Raw genomic sequence first — 18,856 nt, 5'->3', positions numbered from 1 at the left:
CAGGAAAGAAAAGGAGGAACAGTTAAATAATGGTTACAGTATCCCTGCAAGCTCTCCCTTTCAAGAGCAGTTATTATTCCCCTTTCCCACTGGAAAAACGTACCACCTACCAAACATACCAGGCTTGACATTAGGATGCAGTCTGTGAAGGTTACAAAATTCTGCATCAGGACTTGCTGTTTTCCTGCCTCATAGAAGTGGAAAAGCCAGAGATCTCACTGCCACAGTGGAGGACAGGGAAGAAGCAATCCTCACTGCTTCCCTCACAAAAAATTGAAACGAAAAATTGAAAAGGCGCTTAAAACAAGTTCTCACATTTCTTAATTGCGGTCCCAAGAGATTAATTAATTCTGGTTCACAGTATGATGCTGATCACGACTAAAATCCTCGTTACGGAGTGCAAGCAACAAACCTCAGTCTCATATTTTGACACCTGATGGTTCCTGCCTGCAAACAAAACACAACGTTCTCAGGCTGAGATTTAACCTTCTGAATAAAGATGCTGATAAAGAAATTCTTAAGTTCCCCATTTCAGCATTTCTTCTCATTTTCTTGAAAAAGTCCACACAAAAATGTCAGGGAGCAAGAAGGCTTCATACAACAGATCAAACCAGCTCTAACAATGTGCCTTATCCAGCCCTGTTTGCATTGCTCCCAACTAAAGCTTTCTCACCCCAACAGCTCCTACACTGTGATGCTGCCAGGAGGCACAAGACAATTCATCTGGAAACTGAAGCTTGATTTTTAAAACCCTGCTAGGACTATAAATGCCCAAACTTCAAGTAAGTCAGACTTATATAGGAACTACCAGCCTTATTTCTATGTGTAGCACTCTTCATTATCACAGTAGTGCTGACATTCTGGGAATGTCAAGTGTTCAGTAAGTTCAGGGCATCACTGTTCCCAGTGCTCTGCAAATGCAGAGGAGAGCTGCTAAGTTCCTTTGGACGTGAATGCATGGCCATACAATGCATACAGTGTATGTATATGAAAAAAATTATGTAAACACTTCAAGCCAGAATACTTCAAAATGCAGCTAAACTAGATTTATTCCCAAAAGTCCAAATAAGGTGATGCACTTACTCTTTTATTTTAATACAAAAATTATCTCTACCCTTCCTAACAAAAATACCTTGTTTCTGAGCAATTTACTAGAATGGAAAAAAACATTAATGCAAATTTGTGTATTAAGCCCCCATCCCTCATGACATGAAGAGACACATAAAACCTTCATGCTCATCTTCAGACCATGTGTAGATGTGCCAGATCCCATGGGACCAAAACATCCTCTCCTACCTCTACCAGCAAAGCAAGGCTCTGCCAGCAAAAAGCTTTCTGAAGCTGCTTCCCAGGAAGAGACAAGCACACCAGGTCCTTATGAAGAGATTCCTTTCACAAAGGAACTGTTTCCTACCTCCTTTTTTGCGCCTCCTACATAGCAGTCCGGCCATCCTGGCCCCAGCAGCAAGGACAGGTCACAGACAAAGCCCATGGGGTGTCTGAATACTGACGGAGTGGCAGCAACTGGATAAGGCACTGCCACCTCCAGACTGCCAAACCGCCCTAATTTGGGCCCGGTGACACAGTAGCAGGCACTAAGGTCAGCTCCCAGCTGCCGGGGACGGGGGCCAGGAGGGAGGACACAGCACTTGGCTGTGGTCCCAGCCAGGAATTCCTCCCCGTCCCAAGAGAGCCTAGTGCCTGACTTGGCCCACCCTGGCTGCCTAAGGGCAGGCACCTTAGGGACGGGGTTTTCTGTGCTTCCCAAGAAAGTCACCTGCACCTCGTGGTGAAGGCACAGCTGGCTTTCCACAGCTTGCCCCAAGGGACACACAGGTTCACAGAGGCAGCATGCAGACAGGCACCTGCACTCAGGAATGTGAACTTTCCAGGGCATTGCCCACACCTGCAGCACTCCTTTCATGCTGCACTGGAACAATGCTGAGGACTTTTTCCCTGTTCACTGCTCCCACTATTCACTTATACTGCTGAGCAAAGAAAGAGAAGCAGAAACAGGAAACAGAGCCACAATGCTGGAAAGAAAAGGGAGCCCACAAAGGAGCAAGTGGAAGCAGTTAATAATCAGGATGGAGCAACAGGTACATTTCTGAGAATCCAACAGGTATTTTAATGCAAATTTACAACAAAGAATGGCTTTCAGCCTGTGCCTTTGTAAACTCAAAGGTACTGTAGAAGATTATGGATATTGACAGATTAGCAAGAGCCAGCTTCCTCATACTGGCAGCAGCAGCTTTGCTGTGAGGTTTACCAGAACTGTCCATGCAAGAGGCATTGACTGGCAGAGCAGAGCTGTGCTTGCACGACAAGTTATAGTCATGATAGGTCTCACATGAGGTGTTACTGCTCCTTGCCTGCCCAGTCACAGGACTCCTTTGCCCCTCCCCTTGCTGACATAGAACAGCTTCCCCTGTGGTAATGGCACTGGTCTTTTGCTCCCTACCCAATGCTGGTTGTAAAACACCTTTTACTAAAGCCTCAGATTCCATTTCAGAGACCAGTCACAGCAAACCTGCAGCAGGGGAAAGTAGGAAGGGGTAGGACATTGACAACATGCCATGAAGGAGCATGGCTTAGTCCAGGCTGGCTTTCAGCAAAAACCCTGTTTTCCCCTAAACTAGAAATTCAAATTCACATGTAAAAGATTCTACTGGTCCCCAGGAAAGCAGCAAGGGTTCTTGGCAGCTCTGCAATATTTTGACTATATCCTGGCAGTGCCAGCAGTCAACATGATTAAGTCACATTGGAAGCTGTGCTGGCCTTTGAAACAAATTAATAGAACGAGCAGATCACACACACGGAATACAGCACTACATCTGTAAGCCAGGCAGGCTGTCTCAGACATGGGATTACAGGCAAACTGCACACAGCACAAGCAATTAGCTACAGAAACTTGGGAGTGCCACCAGAGCTGTCAAGGATTTCTCAAAAGCTGGGAGACGGCCTTTAAGATCAGCAGGAGCACTATAAAAAGATGTCCCCAGCTTTCTCCTTTTTAAAAGAAAGAGTCAACTGATATCAACAGCTTTCTACCTTCACTCTTAATTTTAGTGTAATTTAAAAAGGTATCAGCAACAGAACAGGTCACTTCAGTCTTTGCCATTCACAGCCTTGTTATTAAAAACTGACCATAAGCCTCTGCATCTTACAAACACAGATGGAAAATGCTACTTAATTTTAGCTCTGGTTATTTCTGACTGCAAGGCTGAATCCCACCCTGCAGCAGCTGTTGTGACACTAATCCCAGGGTTTCTGTGCTTTCCTTTGCATTCATCCCACTCAGCCCAGCTGGCTCAGTAATGCTGCCTGACCACAACTTTTACATGATGCGCTTCCGTCTCACGATTCAATGCTAGCTTTGGAAGCTATCAGGCTGCTTTGATGTCCTTGGCTCCACTGCAGATGATCCTTTCAGGTAACTTTGTCCTCCTCTCTGGTGGGAGCAGCACACAGACAGCAAACATGCAATGCCCAGGTAACTCCAATTGCATGGGAAGCTCCCTTCCTGCCCCCAAATTCTTACTGCTTCCCAAGTTTCCTTCTCACCAGAGACAAAAACAGTGACCAGATGCACTTTTTCAGACAGTGACTGACCTGCCTGCATTCATATCCTTATAGTCTAGATCACCACGTGCAGAATAGAAAGCCCATATTCAAGAGCATTCTTAACCCTTTCAGAGTAGTGACACATTCATCCACTCACATCTCAGAGAAGAACATCGATACAGGTTATGCCCTGAAGCAGCAAACCCTTGCATAAAAGATCAGGTATCAAGAGCTCCTGCTTTCCATGGGAGAGGTCAGACCCGAAGGCAGTAAGTCCCTGAAGACTCTGCAGTGTCTTAACTTGCTCCTCTGCCTATCACAGGCTAACACACTGCCTACAATTAAATTTCCATCTGACGAAATGTTGTCTTCAAAACCACAAGCTTTCTAGGCCCATTTAAGAAAAGGCAGTTTTGCTAAATCTCACATTTTCTACAAAAAACTGATAAACTGCAGAACCAGGCCCAAACATGCTGCTACACTGCCCTCTTTTCTAGAGACAGCTCAGATTACTGATCACTGCACTTTTACAAAAGGCCCCAAGATCTTTTCCCAGAGGCTGTGGGAGAAAGACAAACCAGTCATTAACTATAAAAGAGAATTAATAATCCCAGGCTGATCAAAGGCAAAGACTTGACCAAATCCATATAAAGGCACTGTATCGAGGGACTGCATTCAAAGCAGAACTGTGGTAATAAAGCTAATTATTTATATGCCTCAGGAGGCAAGGCACTTGCAATGGCCAGACTCTGGTACATAAAGAAATGAAAAGGTGTAAAAAGAAAAGGCAAAAGCAAAGCCTAAGGCAACTTTTAGGAAAGGGCTGTAATAACGCTTTTGGTTTAGTTAGGCCACACCTGCTTAAATGGATGTGTTAAAGTTTGCACAGGTGTACTCTGTGACTGCCAGAACAAAGATTTCCCCTTTATTTTTGCCAAAGGTAAAATATGTATCTAGCATAGTAACAGCATATTCAACACTTGAGCAAGTTGGAAATGTCTGTAAGAAGTTTGGGCTTTGTTGTTTTTTTTTGTGAGAGTGAAATACTTCTTTCATATTTTCACAAATAAGAATGTTCTCATCTTTCTAAGGAGCTGCTTGGAGGGGTGTCTGTGAAAAGAGGATTTCCATTTTTTGCTGGTGTTGCTGTCTTCATCAGGCAGAGGGATCCATTATGGCAAAGAGGCACTCAGACTTCATCTTGAGCCTGACCTGCCAACTCACCCCTTCCTTTTGCAGGCATTACTGTTCCAGAAGCCACATTATGTCACAGAGTGGGGAAACTGTGTGTCAGAAAACTAGCCAGATAAGAAACGGAAAAAAAATATAAAGTTAATTTTGACTGTGTAGACACACAAATATTAATGCTGGGCAAAATTAAAAGAGCCAACCAAAAAACCTCAAATAAAATAAAACAAAACACCACAACCCCCCCCACCCAGAAAACCAAAAAAACCCTCCCAGAAACAACAACAACAAAAATTCACCACCAGAAAAAAACACAAAACAAAAAAAACCAAAAAAACAAAAACAAACAAACAAAAAACCCCACAACCAACTCCACCCCCAGACAGCAGAAATACTATTGTGGACAAGAATGGTGTTTTAAAGTATTTGTAAAGTTACACTTAAAAAGACAATAGGTGGATACCCTCAAGGATACAGAACAGATAGCTTCTACACTCCAGGACATTCATTTGCTTTGTCCTGAATATGCTTCAATCCCAAAGTTTTTTGACTGGGAAAAGCCAGACAAGAACTGAAGCTTAAGAGAACCCTAAAAGCAGCCAGGGAAAGCTATACTCCTTCCCCTGCACACAAGTTCTACTTGAAAATGGGGAAAATGTACTCTTTCAGCCGCCCCCAGGTATAATTCCCTCTCAACACAGAAAGGGTCATTTCTCCCCATGAAGAAATGGTGGAGGGTTATGTTCTCCTAAGGACACTGCATGAGCACCAGAACAATTTTCAACAGAAAGGGGAATGTGGAATCAAATCTGATGTATGAGAGCACAAGGAAAGACAAGGTCTGGTAAGAAAAGGAAAGGACTGAAGGAGATTTGGGGCTAGTGTCCAGTCCCAATAGAAAACTGTCAAGGCACTTTTAATTTACTGCTATTCATTCTCCATGAAATGCTGTGTTCTCCTAGGAAGTCCTTAGTGCTCCCTCAGGCTTTGGTGTACTCTTACAACCACGCAGCTAAAGGAAAAACACCGTCATGTCTAGGATCTCAGCCCAAGATCACAAATGAAGCAGGTTGATTTCCATAAGATGCCAAGCACCAACAAGGCTCTTTTAGCCAAAAGCAAATCCAGAAACCAGAACCAACTCACTGCTTAAGGTACCCATATTTAATGGGTCCAGTGAAAGCAAACCACCAAGGGAGAAACAACAGAAGCTGTCAGAAGCAAAGCTAACAGCATTACTCTGGAAGAGAGACACCCAACCCATTCAATCCACTCTTGTCTTCTGCACCATGAAGAAATATGAGAGAAAACAGCACTTCAGTTACAGCCTCCTACAAGCTCTACCTCTGGATCCCACATGCACATCTAACCCTGCAAACTTTATCAAACAGAACACTCGGCTTCAAAAAAGTCACTACTGCAGCTCAGGCTAACACATTTTACAAGTGACCAGCTTTCCATTCCTCCACCAACTTCCTTTCACCTCCTCCACATGGTTTGACACTTCATTTGTAGGTAGGTACATGAATGAACCCCACTTAGTTATCTGCCAGGCCAGTCTCACCTCTCCCCATATCCTGCTCTCCCCATATGCTTTGCAGAGAGGGATGAAAAAGGTCACCACCACTACCAAAAGTAGTCTACTGTGCAAATATGAGAATATTTTATGCTGTTTCTTCTTCTGGACATGTCAAGAGAAGTACAAAGTATCAGACTCACTTCTGAAGGCGCTGATGGCAGGTGAGCAGCAGCAAGGCTCTGTCTTCCACCTCTGACAGGACAGAGCTCAACAGCCAAATTTCAGGGGAATGGAAATGAGGCTACACATATGACTTGCATTTCCAAAAAAGCAACTATTTTGCTCATGCAACATGACTCTACAGGAAGAACAGGCCAAGATAAATGGTTCTGCAGACCACAAAAATTGCACATGCCTCATTGCTGCAGTTTCCCAAATGTCACCCAGAGAGACAAGAAAAAGCCTGAAAAACACTTACATGCAGCAATTCTACTTGCAACACACACATTGAGAGTTTGCTAGTAAATACCAGAGGACCAGTGGAGGGACAGGCCATGCTCCAAACTAGAAGCTTTACCCTGAACACTCAACACAGTTTTCAGTGTACCATATCCCGAGGTTGCTCATGCCCAACTTCACGTTTCCCGAGTTCTGCCTGCACTCAGGGCAGTAAAGCAGTGTATTAAAACTGAGATGAAAGATCTGTGTAAGGAAATACTACAAAATACAAGGGAGTTTCCTCAGTGGCTTCCAAACACGTCATATGGGAGAAATTATTTAACTTGTTTCTTTGAGCACCAGAGAAGCCTGTCAAGACAAGCACTTCAGAAAAAGTACCACAGACCTCACAGTAAAAGCCTGGAACACAGAGCCTACAGCCAGATAAAAGCCAGTCCATGAAGGGAAGGTACAGTAGAGATAGTGGCTGCTATAAAAGCATTTAGATGTTTAACTCTGCTAGGTTTAAGTAAGAAATAGCCCCAGCATTTCCCAATGGAGCTGTTGAAAACTATGTAGAACAGTGGAGCCAATCAATGGACTTTCCAGTCCAGTCTTCCAAGCACAGCCCTCAAGGGATAGATATATATATATATATGTGTATATATATATATATATATAAATGCAATCACGAAACGAGCACCAGCCAAAGAATCAAATCAAAACAAGTCCAAAGCACAAGAAAACATCACATTTCACAAAGTATCAAAAAGACCTGCCCCTGTTTTTGTTCATTTACTTAGTCAGCACACCAAAGGATTTGCACAGGATTTGCAATTCTAGCTTTCTGTGGTCCTTTTCAAAGCCTTTGCACTGGAAATGTCAGGTCCTGTAAGCAAGAAAAGGTGGTGTCTCTGTGGTGCTAGACATCTTAAAGACTTTCAAGCTCAGTTACAGGTCAGTCCCAAACCAGGGAACAGAACACATCCCAAGATGTAAGACAAAGAGCTCATGCAACACACGGGTAGCCAGAAGGATGTTTTCCTTCCTCTTCTTGCATGTGTTCTTAGTCTGTCCATGATTGCAATGGAAATGGAATCTTTCACATTCCCCAAAGAGAATCATCTGGCCAGCTATGTTGCAACATGCTAAATCAACCAAGCCCCCTGAAACAATAGTGCCCACCTCCTGTGCATTCAGCACAAGAGTGAAATTCCCAGCTCAGACAGTTTCAAATTGTGTCTGCAGCCTTGGAGAAACCTCGTACCAACCACTGGATCTACAACAAATGAAGTACTCCACTGCGGACGCCTTCCACTGAGATTCTGGGTAGCATGGCACCTATACTTAATGCCATTCGCCAGAAGAAAGTCCCTCACTCAAAGTTACAATTTCTTTTACCATATGGAAACATGGAAACAAATATATAACTTTCTCCCTCAACCATACAGCAGGATGGGCACTAAGGCCAGTCCCCTTCATCTTCCTGTTACCATCTGTCTCTTTCCCTGACGAGAGACCCTCAAAAAACTCAGAGTGAAACTCAGAAACTAAGAGAATACAATCAGAGAAACCTCCCTTGGAAGGGCCTAAAAAGTTTAGGTTGAAGCTGGACTGGTGCTGCATTAGGTTAATGCCTAAGCCAGGCACGACTGCTTCTTCTCTTCCACATGCATAAATAAAACCCAACCACAGTTTGTGTGGTAGACAGCATCAGATCTGCTTTACAGCCAGCATATCTTGTTTGCTCTTGGCATGGCAGGGCCATTTTTCAGCATGATACCCTGGATGCAATTAAAATCCAGTTTCCCAATGATAGGGCTCCATTACACAAGTGTATGTAATTACCTATCCTTCCAGTTGCAGAGAACAGTGATGGAAGTAGCAGGAAGAGCCAGTAGATCAATACCTGACTCCAAGTCTGGTTAGGGTCTGGAATTTTGGATTTTTTTGATCACGGGTCAATCTGCATGACACAAAGCCTGGTGGTGACAGATGGGATACATCTGTCTCAAAGGGGGATAGAGTCTCTTGGGAGGCAGCTCTGAAGGGGAAAGGGGTCCAGGAAGGCTGGGCATTCTTCAGGAAAAAAGTTTATCACCTTGGAAGGAGGGCAAACAACTCAGGAGGACTACAAGGACGGCATAATATTATGCAGGGAGAAAATTAAGGGGGTCAAAACCCAACAAGAACTTAGTCTGGTTCCTGCTATAAAGGACAATAAAAAATGTTTCTACAAATGCATCTGTGGCAAAAGCAGTGCTAAGGAAAATCTCCACTTTTTATTGGACGCAATGGGGACACAAAATGAATAAAGCTTAAAGAAATGGCAGAGGTACTTAATGCCTTCCCTGCCTCACTCTTTAACAGTCAGGCTAGTTGTTCTCCTTGTACCCAGCCCCTGAGCTGGAAGACAGGGACAGGGAGCAGAACAAATACTGGAATCAGTTTTGGGACCTCATGGCAGAAAAGACATTGAGTGTGTCCAGAGAAGGGGAAGGATCTTGAGCACCAGGAGCAGCTGAAGAGGGCTCAGCCTGGAGAAAAGGAGGCTCAGGGGGAACCTTCTGGTTCTTCACAGCTCCCTGACAGGAGGGGACAGCCAGGTGGGCGGCCAGGCTCTGTTCCCAGGGAACAAATAATGAAACAAAGAAGAAATGGCCTCAGGTTGTGCCAGAGGAGGTTCGGATTGGATATGAGGAAAAACATCTTCACTGAAAGAGCTGTCAAGCATTGGAACAGGCTGCCCAGGGAAGGGCTGGGGTCATCATTGCTGGAGGTACTCACAAGACTCATATGTGGCACTTGGGGACATGATTTAGGGATGGACTTGGGGAACAATCAGACTCAATGATCTACTTTTGCAATTCCAGAATTCTAAGTAGAGCATCAAGATTCTGTCAGACCAAATTCTGTAATGTTACCTAAATTTCCATTGGAACCAGTTCACTGTAACAATACTGGGAGCCATACACAGGGAAGAAGGCAAACAACAATCCTGAAGCACAATTTCATAACCCTTCTGTTGTAAGAGAATGGTAAGTGGAAAGTGCAAGCAGTTACTTTTTCCTATCATTTTTGAAGAAAATCCTGTCAGTTCTGCAAAGCCTCCAGATCCATCTGCTGGACTAGGCAAGGCGGAGAGTAAACAACACTATTCTATTTCAAAATGACAGAAGTGTCTGCATCTGTTTAATGGCACAAATGCATGCATCTGCCAAACAGACTTAGAGGAACAACACTTTCTGAGGATTACACATTCTTCTATTTAAAGACACTAAAAAAGACACAACACCATGCCTCTATACAGACATCTCTTCATCCAGTTCTCAGTCTCCTTCCTTACTCCAAGTAAACTGTGTATTCAATCATCCCACAGCTAATTAAAAATTAGCAGTAAGACCATATGGCAGCTGTAATGGAAAATACACTGTTTCTTTTTTCAGTGGATTTCATTATGATTCAACCACACAATGAAAGAAGTGCTAAAGAAGGAACAGGAATTCCAGGAGCCAAAACAGTTTGCTAGTTTTATAATCAAAATGCAGCATACATTGAAAAAAAATTTTATAAAAGTCTGTATCTGATTGCCAGACAGGTCTTGGGGATTATAAAGAAAACTTTTTTGACCTGGAGAAACAATCATTGAAAGGCAGAACTGAACTCGCAATTTACTCACCACCAGAAAAGCCAAAACCAGAATCTCATTCCATGGCCTCCTGTCTCAGCCTAAGGGCTCTGGAAAGAAAGGAGTTTGCAGAGTGAAAGGAAACAAATCGGTGTACAGGATTTGTAATAAGGAGCCCCACTGCCCCTCCAAGAGGAAGTGACAGCAATTTAAGGGCCCAGAACACAAAGACCCACTGCCCCCAGTACATGCTGCCAGGTGTGTGCTCTCTCTCCACATCTGGTTTTCAGAGCAGGATTTCACCAGATTCAAATTACAAAAGGCTGACACCACGTGTTTTTCATCATCCTGTTCCAGCCAAACTAGACATACACAACAGACGGCACAAATTTCAGGTTGCAGCTTTCTACTTGGCCATCAGAAGAGTACAAATTAGGAAATCTACACCTGAGTACAATATGCATAATCCTGGAGACATCAGTCGGCCACTGGCCCATTAGCTGTGCAACACAGAGGCTTCTGTTCCCACTTCCCATCAGTGCTGTGTCCACTCCCAAAGGCAAATAGGGTCACACACAGCTGCTGGTTTAGACTCCCTGCCCACAGCCACTGAACAGCCTGTCCTGAGCAGAGCTCCAGCATCCAAGTTCAGGAACTCCTCCTGAGGTAGCCTGGCAGAACCCCTTGATAAGCAGTGCTGCTCCACTGATCACACTCCCCATCATCCCCTTCCACCTCCATCCTCCTCACAACAATTCACACCTTCCTCAGCAGTGCAGAAGAGCGGATGCAGCCTATGACACCCACCAGAGACAGGTATGCTACAGCCACCATAGAATCACAGAAAATCTTGAGCTGAAAGGGACCCACAAAGCATCAAAGTCTTACTCTGGCCCTGCACACACACCCCAACAATCCCATCCTGTGCTTCAGAGTGTTGTCCAAACGTTCCTGGAGCTCTGGCAGCCTTGGGGCTGTGACCATTTCCTGGGGAGCCTGTTCAGTGCCCCAGCACCCTCTGGGGAAAGAACCTTTTCCTGATATCCACCCTAACCCTCCCCTGACACAGCTCCAGCTGCTCCCTGGGTCCTGTCCCTGGTCACACAGAGCAGAGATCGGGGCCATCTGCCCCTCAGCTGCCCTTAAGGAGGAGCTTCAGCCCCTGATGAGCTCTGACCTCAGTCTCCACCAGCTGAACAGACCAGTGCCCTCAGCTACTCCTCATAAGGCTTCCCCTCAAGGCCCTGCACCATCTTAGTAGCCTCCTCTGGACACTCCTAGCCCTCTTCTCGGCTACAAGGCCTCCACCAGGCAAAACAAGGGCCAGTCCACACACATCATACAAATCCCAGGGAAAACCTGCCACAGAGGCACATCCCTTGTAAGTGAGAGTAAACAACTCGGTTGGTTGGGCTGTGCCCCAAGAAGAAAAGCTGAGCTTCTTCAGTGACAGTGCACGTCCACAACACATCTCACAGAGCAGGCAGAGGGTGTACAAGGGTGGGAATAAGCAACTACCAAGATCACAATGTGGAACAGCTCAGGGCTGTCAGAGTAAGGCACATGGATATTGTGAGAGTTGAGCAGAACAGAGCCCGTGCCATCAGCCACATCCTGACACTGGCACAGGTTAGATCATTCTCTGGAGCCACCTCAATGACCTTCAGGTAGCTGGCTTCTCTAACAAAATACCCAGACTCTGTTAGTTCAAAGAATCTGGAGGTGTTCTGAAAATTGCTCTAATCAGCAGAGGTCAGCACAAGGAGGAGCCTTTCGGAGACATGGTCGATTTCCCTTCCTCCTTGCTGACCCTCAGGTCTCCTGAAATGACTGAGGAGCTGGAGCTGAAAAGAGAACAAGAGTCCAGGGTTGAGAAGGCACACACAACCCACCCTGCACTGCAGGACTGACAAGGATCACAAACCAATGATGTTACAGGTGATGCAGAAAAGTCCTTTTCCTTGTGAAACATATCAGTATGGGACATCATATCCCAGGAACCCTGACAGAGACAACCTCAGGAATCTTGCAGGCTGAGATTTCTAGTGATGCCTGAGAGATTTGTACACTTGACTGGCTGCATTTGAAAGCTGTCAGCAATTTGGCATCCAAATCCCACTTGGGGAGCTCTAAAGTAGCAGTTCTACTGGACTTTCACAGCTACAAACCTGAATCTCCTCAGCTGTGACCACGAAACTTGTGTGCACAAGGTACACACACCAAAGTTCCTTCCAGATGAACAGCAAAGCTGTGGCTGCTGAAACACCAGTTCCTGCAACCAGCAGACTCTGTCTTGCCCTGTTTCCCTCAGACCACATAAGCCTGGATCCCTTAGCAGCAAGTTGTTCTGACGTACTTTTGCAATGAAAAAACTTGCCAGCTAATCTCCCAAACCTCCTAACATCAAAGGACAAAAGCTCAGAGCAGTGCATTGGAAAACTCCATCAGCTCCATCTGTTTTCAGATCCACTGGCCTGTAACAGTCCTTGAAGTACATAAAAAGGTATTTAGCACAGTTATCAGTAACTATAATCTCTCTTCTGGACTGCCGATGTGTAAATCAGTAGGATACATGTATATTAATAAAATTATCTAAATATCCCAACTCTTACAAACAGTAATCATCAGTAGGATTAATGTATTTATGGTAATGCACTGCAGAGGACAGCCTGATGTCCCTGCACAGATTCACCAGTGAGATCAAGAGTCCCTCCTTCGCAGAGACTTTCTGTGAGTTGTGGCTTTGCAGCTCCCCCCATTCCCATCAAGTCCATGTGCAGCTCTCCAACACATCAGAGTCTCACAGCAGAGACTCCACACATTCCTTGTAACAGACACAGCCAGATGCCCCCTTCTAAAAATCTCTCTCCAGCTGTCATAATTAATAAATCCTTTAGAAGAAACTAAAGTAGGTAACTTTGAACAACTGCTCTGAAATATGGGAGACTTTATAGAAAAAAGGATTGGAATTCTGGCTTTGGAAAACTGGAAGTGTTGATAACCACCCTGCTAAGGTTTTATGATGAAGCTTAACAGTATTCTTACAATGAATCTTATTTTCAAGATTGCAACTCTGGAAATAAAATTACTTTTAAACGTCTATTTTCCTTAAAGGAAAGTAAGGCAATCCTTGAACATTACTGAACAGCTATAGAGCTGTTTTGTGTGTCTTGCTGCATCCTGTCTGGAAGAAAACTTGGAGCTGTAATTCCAAACTCTCTTGTCTCACCAGGAGACTGTGCCTAAAGCTTTACTGGGTGAACCACCCTAGACTAAGTACAGCTACAGGAAGAATACGTGGGGATTATGATACCGTTAAAAGTAGGATTCTTGTTCATGCAAAGCTTATTTCAGCTGAGACATTGACACAAAATATACTCCCAGTACAGCTTTTGCCAGAATAGAACACAGAATGCAAACCAGCATTGCTCTACCAAGACTGCAACCAGACCTGGTCAGGCCTGAGCCCTACAGGAGAAACAGCAATTAGGCTACACAGGTTCCAACTGAAAATTTAGGTCTGTTTAAACCAGTATTTAAATCAGAAAGGATAATAAACTGAGGTTGAAATATGAACCTGCATGTGTTTGCACAGACTTTCTATATATACACACATATCTGGAACAGTATGTAGCTTCCATATAACTACTACTACTACTGCAGAAAGGAACCGCAAATTCCTTTCTTAAAGAGAAAGTAATTCTACTTAACCAGTACTCATCTTCTGTGGGGATATTTCAGCAGCAGTAGCACACCACAATGCACAGGCACACTTCTCCAGCCAAGCATCCTCTCAGTCTGCAGCAAATGTACTTGTGTGAAGCAGGACAAGAGAATTAGACTCCACAAATTTTGTATTTGTCGCTCCATCTGCCTAAAAATTCACTGCCACATCCTGTGAGTACAGGAAGTAAATTAAGAAGGGGGTGAGACACCATCAGAACATCCCACTGTAACACTGAGGCACGGATCCCAAGAACAGCACTTCAGCCTCCCTTGATACACAGAAAACTTCCCCCTTATTCAGCTCCTGTTGCAATAATCCTGCCCTCTGCAGTGCTGTCCTCTCTCACTCCCCTCTCCTACTGATTTCATCAGGCACAAATAAATGGCACTTTTCCAGAGCAGTTTTCTTACCCCTGTGCCCACCCTCAATCATGTCACAGGGACACAGCACTAAGCAATTGATTGTTTTGTTTCTCTCACTGACTCCCCCATATCAGCTATACACATACATAGATACAATAATAGAAAGCCTATTTAGCCGAACACCTGCTTCCACACAGTGTGTTATGAGGAAAAGAAAAACCAAGCTTTGCAAGAAGGCTGGGAGTGAAGCTTGCAGCAAACCCCCTCCTTTATTTCAGTACAGCAACATCACTCTGACAAACAGGAAGGGGCAGATTTTTTCAATTTCCTTTCACAGATTAAGCTGAAATACAGCATTATCTGAAACGGTATTTTTTACAAAATATGAAAAGAAGCAAAGGAATCATCTGGCTTAAAAAATATATCCTCTATGGGCCCTGCCAACAGTTTTCTAAGGTATTTAAAGCAGATTTTGGAACTCTTGAACAGGTGGGACATCTTAAGAGACCAAAATCACAGAATCATGGAATGGTCTGAGTTGCAAGGGACCTTAAATCCCATTCCCTGCCATCCCCACCTTTCACTATCCCAGGCTGCTCACAGCCCCATCCAACATGGCCTTGGACACTGCCCAGGGATGGGGCAGCTGCCAGGGGCAACACGTGCCAGGGCCTCAGCACACTCATGGTGAAAAATTTCTTCCTAATAACTAATGCAAACCTCAAATATGCCAAGGCAGAGCCATGGAACAGTAACATCAGGCAAACATAGATATTTGAAGATTTCCACATGGCCTAAATGGAGGACAGGGAAAGAATCAAAAAAAACCAAAGCAGTAGCAGAGCACTGGAACTGACACATGCCACTTTTCTAAGGATGTGCATCATGACTGATTGTAAGATTAGGAGCACACATCTCCCTCCATGCTGTCCCATGGCCTTTCCTGTCCTTTCTCTGGCCAAGTCCCTCCCCTGTGGTCTCTCTAGTACTAGCATGGTAGGGTTGAGCTCATCTGCTGGTTTCCTGCTGCAGAGCTTCACTAAAGTATTCCTGTACTCTCTGGTCACCCATTTTGACACAGCCTGCAGGCATTAATAATCAGCAAGACATTTCTGCCTGGGACATTTTTATCCAAACTAGGAGTTAAAAATATTCCTGGGAAGGAAAAGGAAGGGAGGAGCCAAACAAACAGTGAGATCACTCACCAACCTCCCATAGGAAACCAGGGTAAAAACGGCTTCCCCATGAGCTGCTCTTTCTCTTGAGTCAAGGCTGCCTAAAAACCCTCTCCAAAAATACATTGCAGCAAGTTATGAAGTAATTAGCAAAAAAAAAAAAAATAATTTAAACGTAGATGCTCACTTCATGCAGCCTCACATCATGGTTATTTATGATCTGTGATTAAAGAAATGAAAATCAAACTTTTTCAGTATCGTTACAAGGAGCTTTGAGCTGTGTGGCTCAGAAGTTGTGTACAAAAAGGAAAAGGATTGATGTAAGTGGATTTTAGCTCTCACACAGACCCCATTAAACGTTGCTGTATGAGCACAGCTGAGACAGTGACAGCTGTAATAAAAACACAGGCGGTGAAAAGCAAGCAGAAGGTATAAAGAGCCCTCAGGCTGGAGCTTTTGGTGCTGATGGAGGCAGAAGAGGCAAGGATGATTTCAGGCTGTGGCAAATGAGCAGCCAGCATTCTCATTTGCTGTGGAGGGCAGGATTTACTTTGGGAAGATTGTTCTGACCTCTGCTGGTCCCCTCAGGCAAACCCAGCAGAAACCTGGAGGGAGGCCAGGAATTCCCAAGGGCTGAGCACATAGGGAAACGCTGACCACATCTGCTCCTACCAACTCCTTCAAGGAATGCCACTCAGACGACCTTCCAGTTTACTTCTGCTCCACACTCACATAAAAAAAAAAAAAAAAAAAAAAAAAATTTAGTTTCTAGCCCTAAATTTTGCTCCTGGGGCTGTCCAGACCCTACCACAAGTCATGTTCCAGCCTCCCTCCCCTGGTGCAGACCCCCCAGCTCATAACTCTTACCTCTTGGCCCCCTCCCATTGCACAGCTGTGACTGGGACAGCCTCCCAGAGCTGCTCCACAAAGGGAAAAAAGCCATTTCCTTTCATAACAAAGGTGCCTGAAGCACCAGGGAAATATCACACCCACCAGTGGCTCCTCAGGCTTGCAGACAGTTGCATTTCAGACTGGAAGGAATATTCTCATGAAAAGCTGCTCCTTGCTTCCTCCCCACCACACCAGCAGAAGCAGGGCTGTGAGGCTTTGATGTGGGTCCCCACTAAGTACCAGGCACAGCAACTAAAAGAGGCCCTCCCATTACCACAAGGGCTCCTTGTGGCCCCACAAGTAGGTAAAACCACAGGCAAACTCAGCAAAACCAGCAGGTGGCCCTTTCTGAAAGTAGTCACCTCAAGATCACCACTTAGAGATGCTGTAAGCCTAAGAAGGGAAGCTGCCAACCTGTTTCAGCTTAGAAGCCACCTTAGACATGCACTTTTTCAAAGCACGTGCTCAGCCTCCCTGCCAGAGATGAGTTTTTTCCACCATCTTCTTTTGGAAGCAAATGAGATCATTTCAGGAAGGCTCAACAGCTTCTGCTCAATAGAACGACATCAGGGAAACTTGATTAAAAATAGATAATAAAGGAAATGCCAGTTAGCCACACCAGAACAGGCAGCAGAAGGAAAGAGAAATAATTTCCTTGAACCAGATTCAAGGCCTAATACTGTGTTTTTAAATATTAAAAACTGTCCCCTGAATGTTGCTGGCAATTCATAGACTCAATATGGGCAAAATATGCTCAACAGCCAACTGAAAGGAAGCTGAAACTTGAATTACATCCCTACCCTACACACAGATTTCCTGTTGGCAGATAGCAGGAGTCTGGGGATAACACAGGGGCAGCTTCTCCACAGAAACCAGTACTGGTGAGTTGGGGAAGCTGAAGAGAACAGCGCACACCATCCTCGAAGGACACTGCACTCAGAGGAAGGGCACACTGAGCATTCGGGACTGGGCCAGCTTTATCAAGTCTAGCAATGAGACACCTCCCTTTCTACAACAGCAGCAAGGCTGCTATCTGTGCACAGCCCCTGGCAAGGGCCAGCGGCCCCAGGTCGGGTTGTGCAACAGGGGTTGAGCCCCCCAGTGTGGGTGCTGGTCAACTGGGCTCAGGCTAGGGAGTTTCTCCAGGCTCTCTGCAGCAAAGGGAAGTCTCTTTCCTCCCTGCCCAGGTTGCAGGAGCAGTGAGATCCCACGCAGACACACTCGTATAGCCTGGGGTATGTGGGGGATTCACCCATGCGGAATCCTTCAGAGCGAGGTGGATGGGATGGATGGATCTGGGCACAGTACCTACACCAACATAAAGCTTATGGATGAAGTGGACCTGGAATGAAACACGGGCGGACTTAACCATTCCCTCGTGGCTTCCTCGACTCTCAGACCACAAGAAAACGACAGTCACGGTCTCGTTGCTCACTAGGAATTTATTTTATAGCACAAAACGGGTCCTGGACTTACTTTTCCAGACACGTGACGTGGGCTGATGTCCCACCCTCCATCACTTCAGTCCCTCCCATTGCTGCCAGCCTTCCCCCACTGCTATCAGCCGCCCGCCATCGCTGCCATCCATCTCCCATGTCTCCAGATTCCCCCATCCCTACCAGTCTCCCCCCACGCCCGTGTCCAGCCGTGTTGTGGCTCTCGGGGGCTGAGGGCGGGCACGGCCACTCCGCGGTGCCGCCAAACAAAGCGCGGCTCGGGGGCTCCGCTGCTGCTCCCGCGGAGGAACGGGACGGGGTGGGCCGCAAGTCACGCCGGCCCCGAACACGTTCCTTCCTTCCCTCCGCACCGGTGAACTCACCCTCCTTGGCTTTCTTCTTCCTGGCCAGGGTCCCGCCGAGCTTGCCCAGGAACGACTCCTCTTTCTTCATCCTGTGCGGCCGCAGCGTCGGGGACCGGACGGGCGCGGCGGACATCGGCTCTGCCGGGGGAGCCCGCCCGGCCCTGCCCGATCCCGCACGGCGGCTGCGGGGACCGCGGAGCCGAACCGAGTCCGGGAGCGGGGAATCACTCGCCCGAGCGAGCGGGGCGAGCCCACGATGTGCGCTGGCAGCGCTGGGGGCGGGCTGGGAGCCGCCGCAGCCACAGCGCCCTGCCACGGCCGGGAAGTCCGCGGGAGGCGAGGGCGGGACGAGCCTCGGACACCCCCGGGGGCGGGCACCGAGCCCACCCGAGCATTACCTGCGGCCAGGCGGGCGAGCCCCTCCTCCGGGGCACCTGGTGCGCCGGACCCACGCGGGGTGCCAGGAAAAGTGGCTAAAAAGCATTGCGGCAAAATAACACCCCCGGTCCCACCACAGCCGGACCGGAGTGGTGCTGGGCTTGAAAGTACACGAAGGTCCAACT

At 46.2% G+C, this 18,856-nt stretch overlaps 1 protein-coding gene across 5 annotated transcripts in view; it reads right to left on the bottom strand.

Moving 5' to 3' along the window:
• PARVB (parvin beta) overlaps positions 1-18,579 on the bottom strand; it is a 51,707-nt gene extending 33,128 nt beyond the window's left edge. Inside the window, exons 1-2 of one of the 5 annotated variants that reach the window (XM_088055848.1) lie at positions 18,312-18,355; positions 10,389-10,447 (exon numbers count right to left, since the gene is read on the bottom strand). Coding sequence is in view for 3 of the 5 variants with exons in the window: in XM_005532888.3 (XP_005532945.1) it covers positions 18,312-18,426 (115 nt within the window). In the remaining 2 variants the exon portion in view is untranslated. Of the gene's footprint in view, positions 1-315; positions 449-1,414; positions 1,510-6,471; positions 6,557-10,388; positions 10,448-18,311 lie in introns of those variants that run through there. The other 4 variants (XM_005532888.3, XM_014261418.2, XM_014261417.2 and 1 more) reach the window with 4 other exon arrangements.
• Between the last annotated feature and the right edge of the window lie 277 nt (positions 18,580-18,856).

Source organism: Pseudopodoces humilis, chromosome 5 (assembly GCF_049639895.1).
Source record: "Pseudopodoces humilis isolate 2021_Gansu_Grassland_sample_001 chromosome 5, ASM4963989v1, whole genome shotgun sequence".
Taxonomy (NCBI): domain Eukaryota; kingdom Metazoa; phylum Chordata; class Aves; order Passeriformes; family Paridae; genus Pseudopodoces; species Pseudopodoces humilis.
The sequence above is the reverse complement of the archived record's forward strand: the minus strand, read 5'-3'. Positions and strand labels throughout refer to the sequence as shown.